Source organism: Pleurodeles waltl, chromosome 5 (genome assembly GCF_031143425.1).
Source record: "Pleurodeles waltl isolate 20211129_DDA chromosome 5, aPleWal1.hap1.20221129, whole genome shotgun sequence".
In the NCBI taxonomy this organism is placed as follows: domain Eukaryota; kingdom Metazoa; phylum Chordata; class Amphibia; order Caudata; family Salamandridae; genus Pleurodeles; species Pleurodeles waltl.
Genome location: NC_090444.1, coordinates 1721042904 through 1721066520, shown reverse-complemented (window position 1 = coordinate 1721066520; position 23617 = coordinate 1721042904). Strand labels below are relative to the sequence as shown.

General features: G+C 41.5%; 1 protein-coding gene across 5 annotated transcripts in view; it reads right to left on the bottom strand.

The window, feature by feature from the left end:
* ENPP5 (ectonucleotide pyrophosphatase/phosphodiesterase family member 5) overlaps positions 1 to 23617 on the bottom strand; it is a 133898-nt gene that overhangs the window by 5544 nt on the left and 104737 nt on the right. For 4 of the 5 annotated variants that reach the window (XM_069236090.1, XM_069236091.1, XM_069236092.1 and 1 more), the window contains 2 exons: positions 20745 to 21619; positions 3855 to 4031 (listed from right to left, as the gene is read on the bottom strand). In XM_069236090.1, coding sequence (XP_069092191.1) covers positions 3855 to 4031; positions 20745 to 21573 — 1006 coding nt within the window. In that variant the 5' untranslated portion in view covers positions 21574 to 21619. The remainder of the gene's footprint in view (positions 1 to 3854; positions 4032 to 20744; positions 21620 to 23617) is intronic. The other variant, XM_069236094.1, reaches the window with a different exon arrangement.

Sequence of the window (23617 nt, the reverse complement as noted above, 5' to 3'; positions counted from 1 at the left end):
TGTGGTCAGGTCCTTGGGCCTCACGGCTGCCCCTAACCCTCCCTCGCCTCTTTTGTGGCTACAAGCCCATCCAGCCACCGTGGCGCGCACGCTACCTAGCCTCTGTGTGGCCATGGGATCCACCATCCTCGTAGATCAGGGAGCCAGCTGTTCGGCCAGTCCATTACCCCATTGTCCCCCACACATGCCCCCCCCCCCAAACCTTCCTAGTCTGACGATTCCACACCAGGGACCAGTCGGAGGCAGGGTTCGCAATTATCCTGCTCCGCTGGCAATCCATCATGTCAGACAGGTGGGTTTTGCAGATAGTCTGATGGGGCTAGTCCCTCCCCTTTGAGACTATGCCTCCATCCATGCCACCATCCTACGATCGGATAATATAGGATCACTTGGCACTTCTTTGCGAGGAGGTTATGGCTGCCTTGCCCAAGGAAGCCATAGAGAGGGTTACTGTGTCAGAGGTAGGTCGTGGCTGTTATTCCCGCTACTTTCTAGTGCCCAAAAAGTACAAGGGTCTCCGTCTGAGCCTAGACCTTTGGTCCCTCAATCTCTTCCTCAAGAAGGAGAAGTTCAAAATGCTCACTCTGGCTTATGTTCTATCTGCCCTGGACCAGGGGAATGTGCAATGTTGGTCTTGCAGGATGCTTACTTCCACATTCCTGTCCTTCTCGCCCACAGACGTTACTTGCATTCCAAGGTAGGGCAAGAGCACTTTCAGTCCTCCCCTTTGGCCTTACCAGTGCCCCTGGGTGTTCACCAAGGTGATGGCAGTGGTCACAGCTCATCTGCGCAGAACAAAGGTTTCAGTATTTCCCTATCTCAACGACTGGCTGCTGAAGGCGGGCTCGCCCCAGGCTGTCGTCTCCCACCTCCAGATTATGGCGGACCTCCTGCATCTGCTGGGGTTCACTGTAAACATGCAGAGGTCACATTTGACTCCCTCTCAGATACTCCTTCTCATCAGAGCTGTTCTGGACAAAGTTCAGTTTCGGGCTTATCCTCCTGACTGCTGAGTCCAGGATATTCAGGCTATAGTACCGATCTTTTAGCTTCTATCCTGGATTTAGGTGAAAATGACTCTTAGGCTGTTGGGCCTCATGGTCTCCTGCATCTTGCTGGTGACACAAGCCAGATGCTATATGCGGGCTCTCCTGTGGGACCTGAAGTTACAGTATGCACAGCATCAGGGGAATCTCTCCGACACGGTCCAGATCTCAGAGGGAATTGTGCAAGATCTGCAGTGGTGGCTAATTAACTGCGACTGGGTCAGAGGCAGATTCCTCTCCCTTCCCCAACCAGATCTGACAGAAGCGACAGATGTGCCACTCCTGGGATGGGACGGCCATCTGGAGGAGACAGAGATCAGAGGCATCTGGTCTCCGGCAGAGTCAGGATTTCACATCAACCTTTTTGGAGCTCTGGGCGATCAGACTAGCACTAAAAGCATTTCTTCCCACTCTTAAAGGGATGGCAGTGCAGGTGTTCACAGACAACACCCTGCTATGTGGTACTACAACAAGGATGGTGGAGTGGGGTGAGACCCTTTTTCAAGCGGGTCTGCGCCTCTGGACATGGCTGGAACAGCAGGACATATATTCCTGGTGGTTCAACATCTGGCAGGCTCTCTGAACGTCAGAGCAGACAAACTCAGCCACCAATGCTTAGTCGATCGCGAATGGTGCCTCCATCTGGAGGTGGCGCAAAGTCTCTTTCAGCAGTGGGGAGACTCTTTGCTAGATCTGTTCACTGCTGCAGAAAACGCACAATGTCAGCAGTATTGCGCGTTCGAGTTTTTAAGGCGGAACTCGTTCTGTGACGCTTTTCATCTCGAGTGGAGCTCAGGGCTCCTGTACGCCTTTTCGCCCATACCACGTCTGCCCAGAGTTATCAGGAAGATCAAGAACAACCAGGCCGAAGTAATCCTTTTGGCCCCGGACTGGGCACAAAGAATATCCTGAGCCACTGAACATGGCCATCGATCCTCTGATAAGACTGCTCCTTTGGGAGGATCTTCTATCACAGCAGCAGGGGAGGGTTCTCCACCCAAACCTGTCCAGTCTCCACCCTCTTTCATGGAGATTACACAGTGACAGTTGACAGCTTTTGACCTTCTGCGTGAAGTCTATAATGTTACCTTGGCAACCAGGCGCCCCTCCACCAAAACGGTATACGCCTGTCATTGGAAGAAATTTGTAGCATGGTGCAGAGACAAGTCTGTTGACCCCCTCTCTGCTGTTCTATTGTTTATACATTGGCCCAACAGAGCTCTGCTTTGGGCACTCGCAAAGATTATTTGTCTGCAATCTCTGCTTTCTTACGGCTGCCTGATCAGCCTTCTTTGTTTAAATCTCCTATTGTAAATAGGTTCCTTAAAGACCCTACTCATATGCTTCCTTTCCTATTCATTATGCCCCAAAGGTACTTGAATTTGGTTTTGACATTCTGATGTGCGCTTCTTTCAAGCCTCTCCACAATTGCCCTCTCAGGCTTCTCACTATGAAAACAGCTTTCCTTGAGCCCATTACATCTACCAGCAGGGTGAGTGAGCTGCAGGCATTGTCATCTAAGCCTCCCTACTTGTCCATCTATCTACACTAAGTGGTGCTTCACACACGCACCTTCTTTCTTCCGAAAGAAGTGATGCCTTTCCATGTAGGTCAATCCTTCATCTTGCCTACTTTTTAATGCACCCCCACATCCTTCTAAGGAAGTGGAGAGACACCACCGCCTGGATTATAAAAGGGCGTTGGCTTTCTACCTTGATCGTACCAAAGAGTTCCGGGTGGATGATCAACTCTATTTGTTATGTGGGTGCGACAAAAGGTTGGACAGTGCAGAGGAGAACCATCTCCAGATGGGTAGTACTCTGCATTAAAATGCGCTATGTACTGGCTAAGAAGCAACCTCCTGAGGGCTTGCGTGCACATTCTACCAGAGCTAAAGCTGCAACCACCGTGTTAGCACATGGATTTTCGGTCCTGGATATCTGTCATGCGGCAACATGGGCATCTCTGCACACGTTTACCAAAACACTACTGCCTTGACAGTCAGGTCTGTGGAGATGGGCAGGTTGCCCGTAGGTCCTGCAGGACTACCTGATGTGTTCTTCCTTTGCAGACCCACCTCCAGGGATGGTACTGCTTGGGTATCTATTCTAAGGTAAGGAATCTGCAACCAGATGACTCTGTCAGATGGATAAGTTACTTAACTTTGGTAATGTTTTATCTGGTAGAGACATTATCTAGTTGCAGATTCCTTATGGACCCACCCATCCGCCCCGCTCTGCGAACTGATTTCAAGGGACAGGGACTCCCCTTTCAGGACCATAGTTTTGATGCACCAGTGTTCAGTGTTCTTCATGGTTCTGCGCTTCTGGCGTGAAAAGTTGTGAAACAAAACTGATGTCAGCAAGCCAGAGTGGCACCTAAAAAGGACCCACAACGTCATATCCCACAACGGACGCGGAGCAGATTGTCACCACCTAACAGTGCGCAGGGGTAATGCTGAAGAAAAAGTTTTGGATTTAGACTGATGCCTGGGGGAAATTCTAAGGTAAGGAATCTGCACTAGATATTGTCTCTACCAGATAAGGTGTTTCCGTGGGTAAGTAACTTATCCCTTGCAAACCCGAATAGAATACTTTGTAGACTTAAAATAAAAAAAATATGACTCTTCCTGCTGCCAATTGTAACCACTGCAAAAATGTTAAAGCTACACTTATTACCAGCTTTCATGCATACTCACATTGCCATTCATTGTGTATTTGAACAGCCCAAATGTATTTGGTAAATGTAAACAGCATGTTCAAAATATTCATGTAATCCTTTAAAAATACTACTAAAATATTAGCTTACCTAGAAATATGTCAGACTTGTTTTGCAAGATTGTCCAGCCCAAGTCAGCTACAGCTAAAATTGGTTGAATTCTATTGTTGTGCTTGTAATGGAACCTTTCTGGAAAGTCCTCCTTTCTGTAAACTGTCATATTGGGATGAACGTTGGCTAAGGCTTTGTACACTTCCTCCAGTTTCCCTATGACAATGTAAAAGATAAGAAACAATTATTCAAACTTTATAAAAAAAAGTGAATGGAGAGCACTATATAGTGAATTGAGATAGCGCCATTCAAGAAAAACATTCATAATGGGGATGCATGGCAAGTAATAATTTAACACAGATTTCAGAATTAAGATTAGCATGTTACAAAAAAGCAGGTGCAACTTTAACACATGAATTTGCATTACAGTTATGAAATGCTACTCAGTTATCACTCGGACGTTTTTGCCATTCCTGTTCTGGAGAGGCATCACATTTTCAAATAACTAACCATTACAATTTATTTATGTATCCATTACACTTAGAGTGGTGGTCACCATTATGTAGTTACAGTTAGTTCAGCATTTCAATAGGAAGAGTGTTAGTTGTTTGGCTAATAGCTTTGGTGCTGTTTGACAAATCTGCACTACCCTTTCCAAAAAACATTCATCACCTCAGCTCCTACATGGAAAGTTTTCCGTTGATCTTTCGAAAGCCTCCAACCACTGAATTGGTTTGTTGTATTACTCCTCATTCACAAAGCCTATAAAACACTATTAAAATGATTGGTTGATCTCAGCATTAGTTTCAACAATGTTATTCAAATGTAATTAGAACATTGGAATGCTGGGGGCTCCATTGAAAACAGTGGAGTGCTGCAGGCTTTTACTGGCCGGTAAAAGCCCGCAGCGCCAACATTCCAATCTTCTTTGTTCACAGCAGCAGCTGTGAACATAGCCTCACGGAGCCCGAGAGGATTTTAATCCCCTCGGGCTCCGTGAGCTCCAGTCATAAACTAGATTCAGCTTGTTTTTAGGAGGGTAATAAGATTCTTGTAACACTTTCTCATACCTGTAGCAGAGGTGATATTATTTCCATATTTCCTCAAGTACCGGAAGTTGGCTGTACTCACATCCCAATTTGCGTCTGGTTATGTATCTCTTCCCCTTTTACCGGGGGGCTTTCATCTCTTCTCTGATACTTTGGGTAGAGTGTCAGCTTCAGGGAACTCGGTGAATAAATATTCAAAGTGTTATCCATTTTTCCCAGTGGGGAAAATTGAGGTACCCACTTTGATAAGTCCAAAAGTGGGGCTTGATTGGATGCCAGAAGCTACAGCAGAGTGACAGAACAGCTTCTTGACAGGGCTACTAGTGGTGCTTATGGGAGCCCATCGTCTTGGTTACGCACAAAGATGTGCACAAAGACACCCATTACCTCGTTCCCACTGAGTCCTAACCCCTACAATCCTACACCACTAGTGGTACGTACTTCATTCCATCATGTCCATACATAAGCACATTCAGGTTTTATGAACACTTTCAGTTATTATGAATTGCTCAGATTTGACTAGATATGGCCTCTGGCCCACTCATCCAATTTGGTTACAAGTAAAAAGGCCTGTACCCTAACTACAGTCAGCTGCCAGCTACCGTCACCATTCACATAATTTTGTCCAGAGATCAGTTGACTCGGGAAAATGGAAAGTACACTGGACTATCCCTTTGTCTGTCAAACTGAAGACCACATCAAAATGACAAGGCACCTATTAAGCGGCTAGAGATTGGTGTTTCTGTATAGAGAACAACATACTAAGGCCCTCATTAGGACTTTGGCGGTCTTTTCAGAAGACCGCCAAAGCCATGGACACCAGAATACCACCAGTGCTGGCGGTCTTCCAACCACCCTATCATGAGTACTGAAGGATTTCCGCCACAATGTGGGTGGAAATCCTCCAGTAGTCGTGCTGGCGGTCAGAGGTGCAGGGCCTAAGTCTCCCTGTAAATATTCACTTAGGAGAAGCCGGTACTGGATTATTGTATTTAGAGACTGGCAAATTGACTATGCCAGACAAAGAAACTTTGACAAGAAGCTACCAAATTTCATGTAAAATTCACTCTCATCTCCAAAGCAAATAATAGTGTAAGCGAAGGCACTGAGAACCTGACTTGCAAATGCTTTTTTTCCCTTGGATTTGGGGACTGCTTCTTCAGTGTTTGTTAGCTGAGTGTACATTTTAGATTACATTATTCACTCAGCTTTTGTGTGGCTGCTTTTCTTGGCTGCCTCTTAGAAGGCAGGAATATTTTTCAAGATATGATTCTTGCCAAACTTGAATACCCAACAGGCTTGGTAGGTTCTGTCAAAGTCCATTTTCAACAGCTCACCCGCATAATACTGATCAGTGACTTCCCCTCTAGCCGTTGTGGACACAAATTGCACAGTGTTCCCTCTGCAGATGAGACAATTACGAGGAGAAATGCCACGTAGTGTGATGACAAATTATGGTAGCAATCTATTTATGTTAGCGCTCTGATAATAACCTCTCTGATTATGCTGGAACCACTACTATAGTAGGGCTTGAATACGATTTCAATCCCTACTACTGCAATTTCCTTTTTTTGCCACTTTTTTCCCGCAGATCTACATACTGGGGCTGGAGGAAGCAGTAAGCAATAAATACCGGGCTGGAATGCCTTTGAGTCTGCAAACCTACTAACTTCTAACTTACATGTTTTATGTATTTTCACCAGCTCTTCTCTAATCTTTTCCCATATTGAGAAAGGTTGGAAATTTACTTCTGACAATGGCAGAAGTAGATGTTCTTCCAGGGTTGGGGAAAAAAGTGGTTGGAGGGTAAGTGAACTTGTAAATGCTCAACAGATTTTCACATGAGCAAATCTATACATGCATATTTGCTCATACTAAAATACAGTTCACAAAAGCCACTAACTCAAAGACATATACCATGGGTGTATGTTTGTGACTTTCTTTAAGAATTGGGTCCCTAATTAGGTCTGGTGTTAACAAAGACAAAGACATTTTGTTTTTATTAAACTTCTATTTCTCTCTCTAACGGCTGGCTTTACTGCCAGTGATAGCATTCTGCTCTTCCACAAGGAGCATATTGGCACACACAGTAATTTTGTTCGGTGCCAGCATCTACTGTGGCAATCAGTGTTGTAACGAAACTGGAGCCCCCCCCCCCCTTGCAAAGAACATGAACAGACCGGCGCCCTCCAGACTCACTCAGTGCAGGTACTGTGCTGGGGGGCCCCCTGGAGGTAGGCTGCAGGGCCTTTGTTATGCCACTGGTGGCAATGTGTGCACTCTTTGACACCTAAAACTTGCTTTTCTGTTTGCCAGTGTTTGTTATAAGAGCTGCCAGGCCCCCACTATTGTAACAATAAAGTGTTACAAAAGTCATTTAAAAACAAGACATGCATTGACAAAACCAAAAGACTCACAAAAAAAAAAAAAAAAAAAGTCTGCTTGTTTATTTTCATGCTTCCCATAATCTTGTTTCCATTAGGAATATTTTTTTAAAATACTAGCATACATCAACACATTTTACTAGATGATACTTCAAAGAAATAGCACCTAAAATTTCATAGTAGCGAAACGTTTTTTCCTACTTGTATTTTTTTATGAAGAGTTTATTTTAAAAGCAAAGAATCATCACACTTGCTTACAAGCTTCTGCAAACATTTGCATCTAATCAGAGAGTATCCTAGGGAGCATTACACATAGTCTGATATGGTTAAACCGTTCAAACGTGGCTCCCCCTTTTTTTTTTTTTTTTTTTTACTGGAACCACTGTCAGTAGTGCAAGATGACCTTAAAATGTTTATTTACAACACTCTACCTAATAATGAAGGTTTTTAATTAATGAACAATAAATACAAGTTCAAACAGCATTAACATATGGACACACACCTATAGTACCCTCAACTGCAGACAGTTCCTTTCTCTGTAAACTGTCACCAAAAGGGTTTGTGATGCAACCCAAGGACAAAATAAATATGAAAACTTGATGCCCTTGACCCCAAACGGTATGTCCCGGGCAATGGGCAATAGGAATCCACATCCCTGCTGGTTACTTCCCCTTGGAGAGAAAGAAGGTTTCTATTTTACCCCTACTCACCTGGACCCTAAAGAGCCCAGCAGTTAATGACCTATTTCCGGATTCCCCTTTCCAGCAAAGCTACTGGAGAAGGCTTTGAACATGGCACTTATGACCTTCATTGACACCAATAATTTGCTGGACAGTACACAATAAGTAGTCAGAAAATCCCACAGTACAGAGACAGCACTGATAGCTGCATCGGAGGAACTGAGGTCCATTTTGGATGAAGGCGGCAAAGCTGCACTCATTTTATTGGACCTTTTGGCAGCCTCTGACACCGCCAATCACACAACCTTGATCAACCGGCTCGCCGAATTGGGATTAGGAGGTCAGCCTAATAAAATCATTCCACACGGAAAGTGTGCAACAGGTTACACTGGAAGGATTTGTCACCAACCTCTTTTGCCGATGATACACAAACTGTAGTATCAGTCTCCAGCAACCCAGAAGACACTGCCTCTAAATTCAGCTCCTGTATGTCTCAAATAAGTGGTTAGATGAACCTAAACTGACTAAAACTCAACTCTAGCAAAACAGAGGTTCTTCTCCTAGGCAATGACAATTCATTTTGGACTCAAAATTGGTGGCCTCAGGAAATGGGGTTACCTCCTTCACCAGTGGAGAAAGTGAAGAACCTGGGGATTGTTTGATAATAAACTACATTTCAAAGACCAGATTATTATGCTGGCCTCATCATTATTTTACGCTTCAAAGATAATTAGAAAAATCTGTCGTTTTATTTCCTCTGATCTTCAAAGAACGGTGGTCACCACTCTTGTACAAGCTAAATTGGACTATGGCAACACTCAATTAATGGGCATTAAGAAAGGGCTGCTTCTTAAACTACAGATGCTACAGAATGCATCAGCTTGGCTCCCGATGAAGATTCCAAAACATCACTCTGTGCCTCAAGCTACAGGTAAGCTTCGTTGGCTTCCTGTGGAAATGAGAACAGAATTTAAAGCTGTATAGCGTTTTAGGCACTACATAATAGTACCCCCGATACATTCAGGACAGATTCATTTGGTACACAGACTCTCTGAAGCTCAGATCTGCGGAAGCCAAGTGCCTTTTGTTACCTAGGGGTAAACGAGCTTCATGGGGAGGCAGAAGTTTCTTCTTCAAAACAGTAAAGTTGTGGAACTCCCTTCCGTGAATTTAAAGAGCTGTCCGAACTTTCTGTTGTTTAGAAGTCCCTCAAGACTTGGCTCTTTACTCACTAGGTTATCTGGTTCATGCTGCTTTCACAACAACGCCAGGACGCCTTTGGGCAATCAAGAGCTATATAAAACTAAAACTCAAACCAGAAACATCTTTTTTTTTTTTCAGTGCGACTTCTCTCATGCCATGGTCACATGACGCTGCTAACTATGGCAAATGGTTAGTCCATTACAGTAAATCGGTGCATTGGTGTTCTTGCAAAAATCAGGTAAACTGAAGATTATATTCCAAAACAAGATATTTATGTACCCAGACTCACCAGGCAGGAGAACTTCTTTCACAATGGACAAAGTCTAATTTCTCTACAATCAAGGATAAAGGCGTGACAAATCATAAATTATGAATTTATGTTTTTTAAACACACATGATGGTTTCTTGTGCAGCAACAGTATGACGGGGGTCAATGCAGGTGGAAGGGTTAGGCAATTAAAAGGAAAATGGTGGTGGTCAGTTATTGTGCTGGGATTTTTAATTCACTAGATGTTAATTGACAAGACGTTTATTGGACAGTGTACAGAGAAGAACCTTGTGTATGTTATGGAAATGTACGTGAGAGGGATAGAGTGACTGCTAGACTGAGACGCAGTAGTGGTCCTAATGGTAGCAGTCATAAGGTAATAAGGGGCAGGCTGGAAAGGTGGAGCAAGGTGGAGGATGGTGGGAAGGCATAAATAGTAAATAGTAAAAATAGAGAGCGTGTACACTATAGTAGCATGGATGATCCGGAAGATTGCATCTCCTACCACAGGGTTAGTACAATGACAAAAATTGTCAATGGCCTTTAGATCTCATTTAAAGTTGTTTTTATATAAATCTTTTTTTTTCTATTTTTGGAATAGATATAAATATTTGTATTGCAGCATCTGAGACAGCTTATACATTTCTGACATTTTTACTACCCAGTACACATATTTCTCACACCTCTATCTGTTGGACTTCGGTGCACTCTTTCCAAGAGGCAGTCATTAAACATACTTGTTCCTTATGTTATTTAATTGTTCCCCCGTGGTTGTACTGGTCCTTGCAGGTATCCTCAACCTAGTCCCCACGTTACATTGTTAATTCCCTTGCTGACTTGCTTCCTTTAATTTTTCTGTTAATGCACTCATGATTTCTGCTAATCTTTATAAGTCCTAGCGTACTTTCTTGTCTCACCTAACCTCCCTTGTTCATGTCTCCTCAGCTAGAGAGCATGCTAGCATATCCATTTCACTGTTCAAGAGGTTGGGGTGGGAGAACTAGCATACCACTATAGAATGTTTTGAATTTAGTATGTCCAGTGCTGCAAACCTGTGCTGCATGCGTTGGCATTCGGGAAAAGCCCCAACAGATAGTGTTTAATTGTCTCTATTTTCACACCTCTTAACCAATGGAGCAGTGTCACTACCACTTCTCAGGTTTCAGATACTGTCCTACAATTCCAGACCAAAAATGTGCACCCCATTCCCCACATTTTGGTAAAGTCATGATCTGAAGTTGGTGATCTGTCTGAGTATATTTTATGTAATATGGAAGAAGTAACATGTGCGGCAAAGATAATGAAAATCTGGCATTATTAGTATTTTTAAAATACTTCTCTGCATGTTTCCCCCATTCCTAATCCATCAATTAGGGCGGAAAATCATTGACCCATATATGTATCACATTTTGGATTAAGAGAGGGAATTGTCCAGTTTAGATTCTGAACTCCTCCTCAGCCCCATCAAACAATAAATCTCTCCCCGGGTTACAGATTCCATAGTGTTTGACATTCTCCCTCCTATCATCTCACCATGGTTACTGTTTGACTTATTTGTTTATATTATGGCACCCACCAAATCTACAGTGATCTACTGAATGAAGGCAGTCTCAGTACTTTCTTCACGGCTGCCCTCCAGCAAACCAGGGCTCAATGCGGGGCATGCCCTGCTGTAGGTCCCTCTCATCAGGCAGACTGGTAACATCTCTTCTACTATCAATAGTGTTTTCTCCCATTCCCTCCTTTGGCAAACCATTGCGCTGACATATAATACAGTTCCAGATCTGGGAGACCAAGCCCTCCTAGTTCTTTGTCCAATTTTAGGATGTCTAGTTGGATTCAGATTCTTTTTCTGGCCCATACTAGTGAGACCAGAAAGCTGTGACAATGTATTTTGCAGCCTATAAAGACATCTCACGAGAAGTAATATTTGTGCTACTACCACAGAACTCGTTACGGAAAGTGGTAATATATTCCAGAATTAAACTTGAGGTTTTGAGACCCCTTAGCTCTCGCCCCATACCTTAAGCATATCGGTGCTCTACTGTGTTTGTTACCTGGCATCCCAGATAGAGGAATGTTCCTGTCTTTCACTGAAGTTCAGACCCTAGAAGATCCTCAAACTAGCGAGGTGTTATAGAACCGTATTTTGACTATTAATATACAGACATGAACCATTTGAAAAAATATCTAGTTCTCATAAGAGGAGGTGTACCGAGGCCAGTGGGCTTTGGAAGTATATCACAGCATTGTCACCGTGCCTGGACACCTTGAGTATTATATTTCCCCCCCGATTCCCCATGGGTAAAGCACCTCTCTTAGTCTGATTGTCAACAGCTCAACTGCTAGTTATGGGGGCAGCAACCAACCCTGCCTAGTGCCCATCTCCACACACCATCAATCTAATATCAGATCCCAAGTTATCACTTGTGCCATGGGTTCCTGGTACAATAGTCATATCCACTGTAAGCAATCTAGCTGAAAACCCAACCCAAACAGGACCTAAAACATATATTTCCAGCAGAGTGTGATGAATGCTTTTTCAATGTTGAGCGCAACTAGGGAGCCCTGCACATCTGTTCTCTCTGTTGCATGAATAATAAGATTAAGGCTTCTAAGTTCCATTGATGTGCTTCAGCCTGGAATGAGGCCACATTGGTCCTCTTGCACCAGTCTCCCAACTGTCCTCTATCTGCTAGCCAGCATTTTAGAAAATAATTTAAAATCCACATTTAACATAGACACCTCTCTGTGGAAACCTGTTCCTGTTGAATCCTTGTCAACTTCTGTGCCATAACCGACATGGCCTCACTCAGACTTTCCAACATCCTTCCCTTGTGTTTGACCTTCTCATAGACTTCCATGAGTCTTTTGGGAAGCGTGGAGACTCAGGAATGGTAAAACTCCTAAGGAAAACAATTTGCGCTCAAGATTGTTTTCAGAGGTACCTCAAGCACACCTGTCAGATGCTCCTCCTTTCGGAGATCGAATTATAACTCAGAACCCCTGCTTAATGCTAAACTGATTAAAAATGAACATGACTCCTGACTCCGGATACTGCTGGCCCTCTCACATGCCTTTGACATAGTCGACCACCCTCCCCTCGTACCCACCCTTGAGTCATGAATAGGATTCACCAGCAATATAATGTCCTTTACTGCTTCTTCTCCTACCTTTCCAACCAATAACAGTTTGCTCACGTGCGCCTCAAGGTACTAAGTCACAAAAGATCACTATCACATGTGGAATTTCCCATTGTTCCATATTGTCTCTTGTCACCTTCAAACTTTACATGAGTCCGCTTGGGGCCCTACTCACAGACAACAGCATCAACGTTAACCAACATGCAGATGATACACCGCTCTACTTAAAAGAGTTACTGTTTTAGACATCCAACACTTCAGACACTGCTTGCACATTATCCATATCTAGATGTCCAGCACCTACCTGAAGAACAACCAAACAAAGACAGAATTTCTATTGTTCACAAGAACAACAAACAAGACCATGCTCTTGACAGTTTACTACCCCCCTGTCACCCTCTCCCCCACCCCCATGGCAAAATCACTTGGATTCATCCAGGGCAGAAACAGACTTCATAACCATTGTCAAGCCCTTGTACCTTTTCATCTGGATGGCAGCAATGCCCTCCTCTACTGCCTCCTTGACTCCTCACAGGTATCACTTAAGGCCATCCTATACCCTGCAGCACATCTCCTCCAGGGCCTGAAGAAATATTATCACATCACTCTCACCTTGATGAAAATTAATTGGCTCCCTTTGCCAGCCCACACCATCTTCAAAACTATCTCCATGCTTTCCAGAGCCCTCACAGCCAGCGCCCCAGCTTATCTTGCAGACAGGCTCATCAGCCCTGGTGATTCTCGGAACACCTGAAGCCACACGTTCAGACTACGACTAAGAAGTGCAAATAAGAAAGAACCAGACAACAGGCCTTTTCAATCTATGCGTTCTGGATCTAGAACAACAGTCCTATATCTGCCAAGGCTGTTTCAATTTAGGAAAACGTTAAAGACTCACTTTTTTAAATAACACTACATCACAATGGATTAAATCACCCACAACTCAGCTTCTACTCTTATTAGTCACCAACTTTAAGCTTACCTTTTGACCATGTAGTGCTCCGCTGCCTTTTGACTAGGTTTGCACTGAAGAAATACCATATACATACATAAAAGGCAGAATTGCAAAATGTGCAACTCAAGTTAGTTAGCATTCAAAATAGTCATTAAGTGAAGTAGGGAGTCCGGCCTTATCGTATACTGGGATTTCAGCTTTATAACTAATTCTACATATAATAGTACATTCAGAGTGATGACTATTCTTACACTCCATAAAGGGTGGCACTCCTTAGAGACATGTTCATCACACCTAACTATACACAAAAAGTGATGAGTGAATGCTTGAATTAACTCAGCCACTGTTAATTACTCACAGTCGCATCAGACTCCATCGTTATTTTGCACACGCTGCCACTTCAGTTTAGACCTAGCCATATTCAAATTAGTCTGAAACTCCAGTCTTACTGAGACGTTTGTTTAATGACATATGTAAATTAGTTAGGACCCAAATTAGGCCGTCGTCTGATATAACAGTTTTGATCAATACACTGCCATTGTATTTTTTTATGATTCTGACTGTCATAATATCTGTTGAACAATTGTGGTTAGATCCAGAACTCCTAAACATTTCACTGTGGTGGTCAATTTGAGGATATAGCCAGTTTGGAACTCTCCATAATTAACAGGAACACAGCCTGGAAATGACTGTGTTGCATATAGACCCCACTCATGAATCAGAAAGCAGGTTTAATGGGCACCAAGTAAAATAACCAGTGTGCATTGAAATGTAAGACCCTATGGAATCAAGTGCTTGTTTTTTTCTTTTCTTATGATGTTATATTGTATTATCTTGCTATATGATACTTAATATTTTAAAATAATGAATTTCTGACTGTTTTGACACATATATATATATATATATATATATAAAAAAATATATATATATATTCATTCACTGAAAAAAGCCATAGATTACAGGGACATTATAGTTAAATCAACATTTTACCTCAACAAAACCAGATAAATTAGTTATACTTATGTTAAGAAACTATCAATTGTTGCCTAACGTTACTTTCTGGCATGAGTTATAGTTGCTTCAGATCAGTATAACTCTAACTGCTGAATAGCTATGGTTTTGTATGGGTAAAACGTCAACTTAAGTATAACGTCCCCGTAACCTATGATTTTTTCAGTGAATTTCTATGTTTTTTAAACACACGTTAATATAGCCAGCACCGCAAATGGTCTTTGGCCTTGCGCAGCAGAGGCTGACGGCCAATCCTCCTGCATGCACCCAAACCCAGGCCATGCACAGCATGGAGTTGGATGCAGTGGCTGTGTTTCTTCCAATTTTTCCTCAGGATACACTGATCCACCACCGAAGGGGGCCATGCTGAGCCCAGTAGAGGATCTGCAAATCGGACAAAAAAACAAACAAAAAAAAAAGGTCACTTTTATGTCCATGAGGTGTCCTTAAGGGACCCCTCTATATGCCCCATGGGGTCAGGATACCTGTACCCTGAGCCCTTATGTTTTTTTTTACCACTGTACCCCCATCCTCACCCTCCTACAAACCAGAACCAGCTGATGTGACAACTCTGGATCCACAGTGGGTGGATCCACATCCCTATAGATCTATATTTTTTTAACCCTAAATAACTCCAAATCTACTGAATGGATTTACAAAAAACAATCTGTGGTCCAAGATCTAGATTCCTGCCAAATTTGGTGTAATTCTGTTCAGTGGTTCGAGCTGTATCCGTGACTAAAGAATGCAAAATCCCTATAGACACAGAATTGGGAAAAAATGTTTTGGGACCCCCACCCCCTTTTTCTTTGCCCCCGCTTGATGGATGACCCCGAAACTTTCAAGACACCAGCTAAAGTGAGTGTCATATATTTTGTTTTAATTTAGTGAAGATTCATTAAACGGCTCTTAAGTTATTGGTAAAACAAAAAACACTCCATCTATGGAAAAAAGCAGTCTTAACTATAACTACCTAGTGCAGTACCCAGGAGGTGTTTTTTCTCCTACCTTTTCCCTCCCCAGCATGTGAGATAAGGTACATGCCTTACCATTCCATTCTGTTTTCTAGCCCTAAAGGTAATTAATCTCAAGACATAGTTTAAGCAAAGAGAAGGTTCCTGTATGTAAAAGACATGTCTGTGTAGATATTTGTGATAAGATTACTCTCAATGTCTGTTCGGGTGCATCAGGTTTCTAAAAATAACAATACACAATTGGAAGTAGTAAAATAAAAGCTTCACAAATGGTCTCTTTATTAAAAAGCTGTTGCTGACCACCTGATACTGGCTACCTCTAGTTAACAAACGTGATAGGTGTACCTATTTTAGAAAAAAACAAATGTGAAAGCACTATAAAAGTTGACATATTCTATGAAACAATGACCAACTCATACTGTCAAAGGTAAGGGCCAGAGAGTAAGAGCCTTGCTCCCGCTGGGATCCATGAGTAATTCTGCCTTAAAGATGATAAATCCTCGAATTCCGACAGAGACATGTAATAAAGACTTTTCAGTTTTTTCATAAAACTCATTTTCTCTCAACTTTCGAAGGATTTTGGTTATATGCTGTATATTCTCTTTCAACATACTGGAAAACAAACATTGGCATTACTAATAACTGAAAGTGCCTGAATGCATCTATCCATGCACTCAATCACTCATCCTTTCTGTTCATGAATCAGTTATTCATTCATGCTTACCCCCACTTTTGCACCCACAATACCAACACACAGAAGCTCACCAAAAGATGAAAACGCACAATCAGTTACAATCCAAGATTGTAGGCTTTGTTGTTTGACTAATAAATTAACATAAATCTTGGTTAGTAAAATGTTTACAGAAAAGGCTACCCTGAAAGGAATAAAAGCACATTTCCTATTGGCATTTTAACCCTGTCCTTAATAGGCCTAAAAACTATCTATCAATACCACCTCCCACCCCAACAGACATTAAAGTATGACTCACACTAAACATGACTATCACAATTTCAAAGATAGCAATGCAGTAACGCCGGTTAAAGTGCACACGTTAAGACACAAACAACAAAAATATCTCTACCAATCAAAAACTAACAACATTTATAGAACTGTATGGTAAACCAACAACCCATTTCATACATTCAGTCATGGAGTCAAGTTTTGATATTAAAAATACAAACCTTTGAGTCCTTCTGCAGCTGTTAATGGCTTGATAGACTCGACGAACATGCACAAATACTGTGTGTCTCTTCAGAAATTCATATTATATACATCTACAGGATGAGATGTACCAGAATGATAACTTCATATGCAATGTGCAGAATTGCGCTTTGCTTAGTCCCTATTCCCATTAGTTTGTCAAGTATGAATAAATATTGGACTGTGCCTACCACACAATTGTTAATTTCAACATTTCAGTACTGTTTGTACTTGAAAGTGACAAAACAAACTGAAGATCTATATCAAGAAGCTATGTGCATACAGATATTAAACACTTGTAATAGGTAAAGATTATTGAAGTCATAGCAGAACACGGTCACAAAAATTAATGCCGTCTTACAAAAATTAATATGTTGCACCATAAAAATGGGATACCGTTGCAAATCGCTGCAACTGGTTGGTCCAGCGCCCTGGAAAGGAAGGAAAGCACGGTTCGCACTCTCAGCTTGGTAGCTCTCAGAAGACTGATCCAGTGTAGATAAAGAAAGGCTGCTCGGAGGATAATAAGGCATCTATTCAGCTAAAGCTGGGAGAAGTGGGGCTGCATTCAAGCACACACTTGCTGTTCTTCACAGAATCCAGCCCTCTGTTCCTGTGTTTGTTACAGGGATGTGGAATTCCTATTGCCTGGGAGACATTGTTTGGGGTTAAGGGCAACAAGTTTTCATGTTTATTTTGTCCTTGGGACAAGTAGGCCCAACCCCCTGCAGCACAAACCATTTGGCTGACAGTTTACAGAGAAGAGACCTATCTGCAGTTGAGGTAATATGTGCGTCTATATGTTAATGCGGTTCAAACTTGTATTGACGGTTTAGTAATAAAAAGCCTTCATTATTAGGGCAAGTGCTGTAAATAAACGTTTTAAGGTCACACTTTGCTGTTCTGCCATGATTTAAGAGGGCTGAAGTAACAGGGAGATAACGGCCGTGCTGTTAATAGCATTCAGTTTCGATAATCAACACAGCACAGGGTTGATGTTCACCATTTGCCTTGGCCACAAAGAAGACAGGAGCTCTAGCTGGGGAGGCAGAATGCCAGATAAAACCCTTCTCCATATTCTCTTTCAGGTTTTGCCACAATATCATTCCTTCACAATCAATGGATATATTGTTATGTGTGTAATAGGCGTCTGTGGTACTAAGTTGATCATACAGTCATATTCCCTATTGGGAGCAGTGTATCCACCCCTTTCTTAAAGAAGACATCAAAAAATTCCCAATCACATTGATTGATGTTCTTTGACGGTTTCCTTTGGTGTTCTGGGATGTGGTTTCTTTAGAAAAAAAATAGGATAATGACTGAGTTCTTACATGAACTCTAGAAACAACGTTCTGTGCAATAGGTAGATGAGAATGCACTACTCTGAGCTTCCCAGTTGATAGGATGATTGTGTTGCCTCAGCCATGCTGTTCCCAGGACTATGGGAAATGCTGGTGCATCAAAAGCTCAAACTGCAGTAGTTCCACACGACGAGTCTGTGTATCCATCAACAGCGTTAATGTTTCCCTGCAAACTGCTCTGGAGGTTAATGCTATGTTGATTTCCTTATCTGTACCTCTGTCTGGACATTATTATCCATAAAGCGCAGGGAGGCCACAAGGTCTACTAAGGTAAAACCTGACATTGGGCCTCCTGGGATGCTCACCAGAACTTTTTTAAATAAAACAATAGCGTAATCTAACAATAAAGGACATAAAGTTGTTCTACTGATCAGCCCCTGCCCATTACTCAGGAATGAGCTAATCCATTTTCTGCCACCTGGCAACACACCAAACATAATATTTTACCTTTCTGCAGTAAAGGCCTTTCTAGTTTTATCTTTATCGTCCGTAGTGAGAGTCTTTTCAACTTTTCCGATCTGCATGGGTTAATCCACATCAGGTAGGATGTCAATCTTTTCAGACATTTTTCGGAATCCAGGATAATTAAATTTAACCTCTACTCTGAGATTTGAAAGACCTCTATTGAGCATCTATTTGGAGTGCTAGGTCTGTAAGGCCCATTAATGTTGTGGAGGTAGACTGACTGGCTACCAAACACAAGAGTAATAGAACGACAATGCCATGGTCGTATCAGCCCAGGCGCAGGGACCAGCCACTGAAAGTGGCAAATTTAAGTAATAAGTTCCTGGTTGCCTTGTTTAAAAAACAAAAGAACAAGGTGAGATGACCGGGTTGTGTGCCTTTTTACCGAAGACAGCTGTAAACCAACTGCTAAATTAATTCCACCATCAGTATGAGCACTTTGGATTTTTTTTTTTTTTAAAACAAACAAACATTCATTGGCAATGTTAGATTCTGAATTAAAAAAACATCAATGGCCCTGATGTTCGAAGAAAAACGTATGTTGGACAGACTGCATTAAACATGGTGTGGCTTCTAACATTGGCCCGGCAGCTCTATTGTGGTTGGGTTGCTGGGTCAGAGGATTTCGACGGCAGAATTAGTTGAGGCTCCACTGTCAGAAGCCTAGCAGTACTGCTACCTCTGAGACTAGGTACAACACAGATTTGGCAGGTGGTGATCCGCCAGTTTAGAGCAGGATTGTTCTCCAGAAAACCTTAACTGATCCCATAATATGTAATAATGAGTCTAGATCCCTGCTATCGGTGGAGATTACTGTTCTATTTTTTAACTCTGCTACTGTCTATCTTTAAATAAAAGTCACATTAGTTTTCAAAAACATAACACTAAATGGAAATTCAAGTTACTGACATTTTTTGGCATTAAGTATAACTCTGTTTCTAAACATACATCTCCAACCAAGAGTAAGCATTGACTGTTTTACCTTCTATCTCAAGCATCAAATAGCATATAGGGCATTCTTAATATTTCAGTGAGCTTCCAGTAGTAATAACCCCCGTTCATGGGCAACAAGTAATTGTCTCAAAGTTTCCCCCTTGACGCCGCAGAGGGTGAGCACTGACAACCACAAAATGGCATGTGTTATATTCAGTTTGGAATTGAGAAGAGCTCGACAGAAGACTAGAAATACAATGGGGTATTCCTATCTGCTTTTTTGGCTTGGATGTGATGAAGGGCAAAATAACTATAAGTATGAGCACTGATCTTTGACCTAGGTTTGTCAGACTTAAGGCCTGCACGGCTATGTTATATTTAATTAACACAGAAATGCCCCTGTATGATAGGAAGGTCAAAGCAAGCCTGCATTATACAACAGCCGATCAATTAACTGAACAATAATTAAATAACCAAAAGGGGCTCATTTCAAGTAAAGTAGAGACATCCTTTAGGTGATGTCCTCCCCATGTCTAATTCATAGGCAAGAACATCCTAGCCTTCATATTCTTTACATCATGAAAAGGACTACAATCCTAAAAACAAGCACTGGCAAAGCCAATGAGTCTTGGTTTTAAAAGGACAGCTACTGGCTTTTCACATTATTGTTGCTAATGGCGTGCAAACAAATGTTTTGCAATCACAGTGATGTGCATACATGCATGAAGATGCATGTGCAAGCATTTGTCCTGGTGCATGAAAGCTATTTAAAATTTAGCATTCTATCATAGTGGATAGCCACAGTAGAATGTTAAGTTAAATGGTAAAAAAGTAGTATGTGCAGAGCACAAAAACATTTCAAAAGACCAGCAGCACTTTGTAGCATTTATAAAAAAATAAAATAACAATAATGTTAGAACATGAAGTGGTATAGGAAAAACACAGGGAGCACGTTGGTCAAAAGAAAAGGCAGGGTAGTGGTCTCATGGAGTGGTCATTACAAAGTTAAAGAGTCCCCTAAAGTATGCAGATACAAATCATCAAATTAGAACACAGTGAGACCTAAAAGTTCCTGGGAGGGACAGACACAAGAAGAGTGAGATAAGCCATCGAATACCTTGAGCAGGTACGTCAGGTAGATAACAAACCATCCAATCATGAGCAAGAAACCTAAGGAAGTTTGCCAGTTAGTTCAGACTGCAAGAGAAAAATCAAATCACATTTGTTCCTTTTAATCATCAAAAAACCTTTGTATAATATTCTTGAGTGTACTGTATGTAAATTCACCATGAACATTCTTACCTTCTTTAGGCGCAATGGCAATAACAGGGGAATGATCTACCATTGTATACAAATCCCTGTCCACGTACTTATCAAGTTCTATAGTTTTATTTAACGCGCACTCCGTCATTCCATGATCACTGGTAATAATAACGTTTATTGTGTCCCACAAATTGGCTTTCTTTAGCTCAGTAACAAGATAGCCCAATTTTCTGTCAACATCAGTAATGACTTCATTCATGAGTGGGTTATTTGGGCCCAAAATATGGCCAGCCTCATCAGGTTGCTCCCAGTATAAAAGGCCAAAGTTAATTGGCTGTTTACTTGTAAACCATTCAATAAGCTTCCCAACTCGATATTCAAATGAAACAGACTCATTATATGGCATATAAAGAAAAGGCTTGGCTCCATGTATTTTAACATCTGTTCCAGGCCACATAGCAGCCCCGCTTTTATGTCCTTCATTTTGGTTGGTGAGCCATATAGGAGTTGCTTCTTCCCAAAATGCTGAATCGTAGATGTCCATCTTATTCATGGAGAAGGTTTTGTTCAGGACTGGATCATACATTTCATTGGCAACCAAGCCATGAGTCTCGCTGAAAAGACCTGTTACTAAGGTATAATGGTTAGGATATGTTTTTGAAAGAAATATATTGGTGAGCTGTTTAACATACACTCCGTTCTCGATGACATCTTGGAAACTGGGTGTTGGAACTCTGGAGATGTAATCCCATCGAAATCCATCAAACGATACTATTAACACCTTGGCTTCATTTTGTTGAAGACTGAGAATGTTAGGCAGTAGGAGTAAGGAGACTGTGAAAAATATGACATGCAGCCTGGAAGCCATCGTTCCAGTGTAATGGTCTGTCACAAAGGAATCTGTTCAGTGCCTACTAAGAAAAAGGAAATGAATGGATTAGTCAAGTAATATTCATAGCCGGGCACTACAAAAAATACAAATATAAAAAACAATGCACAATGTGTAATAAAGAAAATAGGCTATCTGTAGAAACATTAGGGAACTCTAGTCAGAAGAGCTGGTATGGCCACTTGTGGAAGTTTTACACTGGCAACACCCAACTGTGAGGAGTACACAGCTAATGCTCTGCTCTTGTGCAGAATCCGGTGGTCACCACTTGGCCCATATCATTTTAACCTTCTTGGCTACCAACACTAAGAAGAGATACTCCTCCTTTTAAGGCACTTTGCTCAGTCCTAATACTCATCACACAATTTTTTTTTCCTGTTCTGATGGATTTGTATTCTTTTATAAATTTACAAAACAAAGAAAAGCAGAGTACAGTAGATCTATTTTATGTCTCAGGCAAATGCAAAAAAATATCAATTCCCATATACATACATGATCAAGCCTGTATTGTATTAAGTAAAGTAGTACAGAAAAGAGATAAAATAAAATAGCTAGGAAAGTAAAGGAAGAGGGAGAAGAAATAGGATGAGATTCAGCATGGTATTGCTTTTAGTTACAGGTTACTGTATATATCATAAGAGTTAAAAATTAGATACACATGGGTTTCTTTTGGAGTGAGAGCTGTAGGTTTGTTCATGGTGGATTTCTGGAAAGAATTTGTCCAAGGAGCATTGGACAGCAGTGTTATCTGCTCCAAGTATTTGAGTTATCCAAATTAACCATGGTGCAAAAGCGGTTTTGTGTGTGGATTTCCAGTTAGTGGACATTGTTTTGACTGCTGCTGTTGTTAGCAAAAGGTCAAGAAGTAGGTGGTCTGGTTCATTTTTGATGTTAGGGTCAAGAAAGCCCGTGATTAAGTATGAGAAATTACTTCCTGGTTTAATGTGGAAAAGTTTGGAAATAAATAAGAAAACTTCATTCCAGAATCTTTTGACCGGTCTGCAGTAGAAGATCAGGTGAGGTAGGTCTCCTTTTTCCTCATGGCAGTTCCAGCATGTAGGTGTATCTACTATGTTCATTGCGTGTAGATGTGAAGGCGTCCAATGGATATTGTGTATTAACCAAAATTTGGTTTGAGAGTAGAGGAGTAATTTTATGTAGGGTTACTGATCTCCAAATTTTGCATCCATTCTGAATCTGTAATTTCAGATTGCGAATGGCCATTCCAGAGTTTGAGTCTTTCTACATTTTTTGGTAGGGTGTGGTTGGAGAAAATTGTAGATTCTAGATACCTGGTGCCCAAGGAGATTTTTGAAAGTAGGGGGAGGATAGAAGGGTCTTCATGGAGAGAGTGAGACTTAGTACTAGTTTAATTTTAAGAAAAGTATAGAATTCCTGGTTCTCAATATCATATATTTCTTGAAGATTCACAAACGTTAAAGGGTGTGCCTAATTGTCTGGGGGTAATAAATACCTTTATTTATCCAGAATTGCCAGTGAACAGTCTGACCTTTATACTTAATACTTGGGTTGTACCAAAGAGAAGCAAGTTTGGGGATTTCAATTTACATTTCATCTAATTGTCAATTAAGAGTAAGATGTTTTTGGTATTCTTAAAGATATATTTAGAATATTCTATATGCTTATCCGTAGATATCAGTAGGGTTGTAGGGTCTAAGTTTCACAACATTGCTTTTTTCACTTCTAGCCATAGTGGGGTGTAGTTTTCTGGGGGTGAAAACCAATAGGCTCTCTGTTTAGCAAGAAAGGTTGATTCGTAGTGGGTAGATTGAGGCCACCCAGGTTCTTGGGTAGCCTTAACTTGTGTGGGGCTATTCTGGGTCTTTTGCCTTGCCAGATAAAATTATTGATCATTTTATCCAGTTCACGGTGGAAGTCGTCGGTAAGTGTTAGGGGTAGCATATTTACTAGATAATCAACCAAGGGAGTTATCATTATCTTTATCGTTTCGATGCAGCCCCACCAGGTAATGAATTTCGGTAACAAGCCTTCTAATAAATAG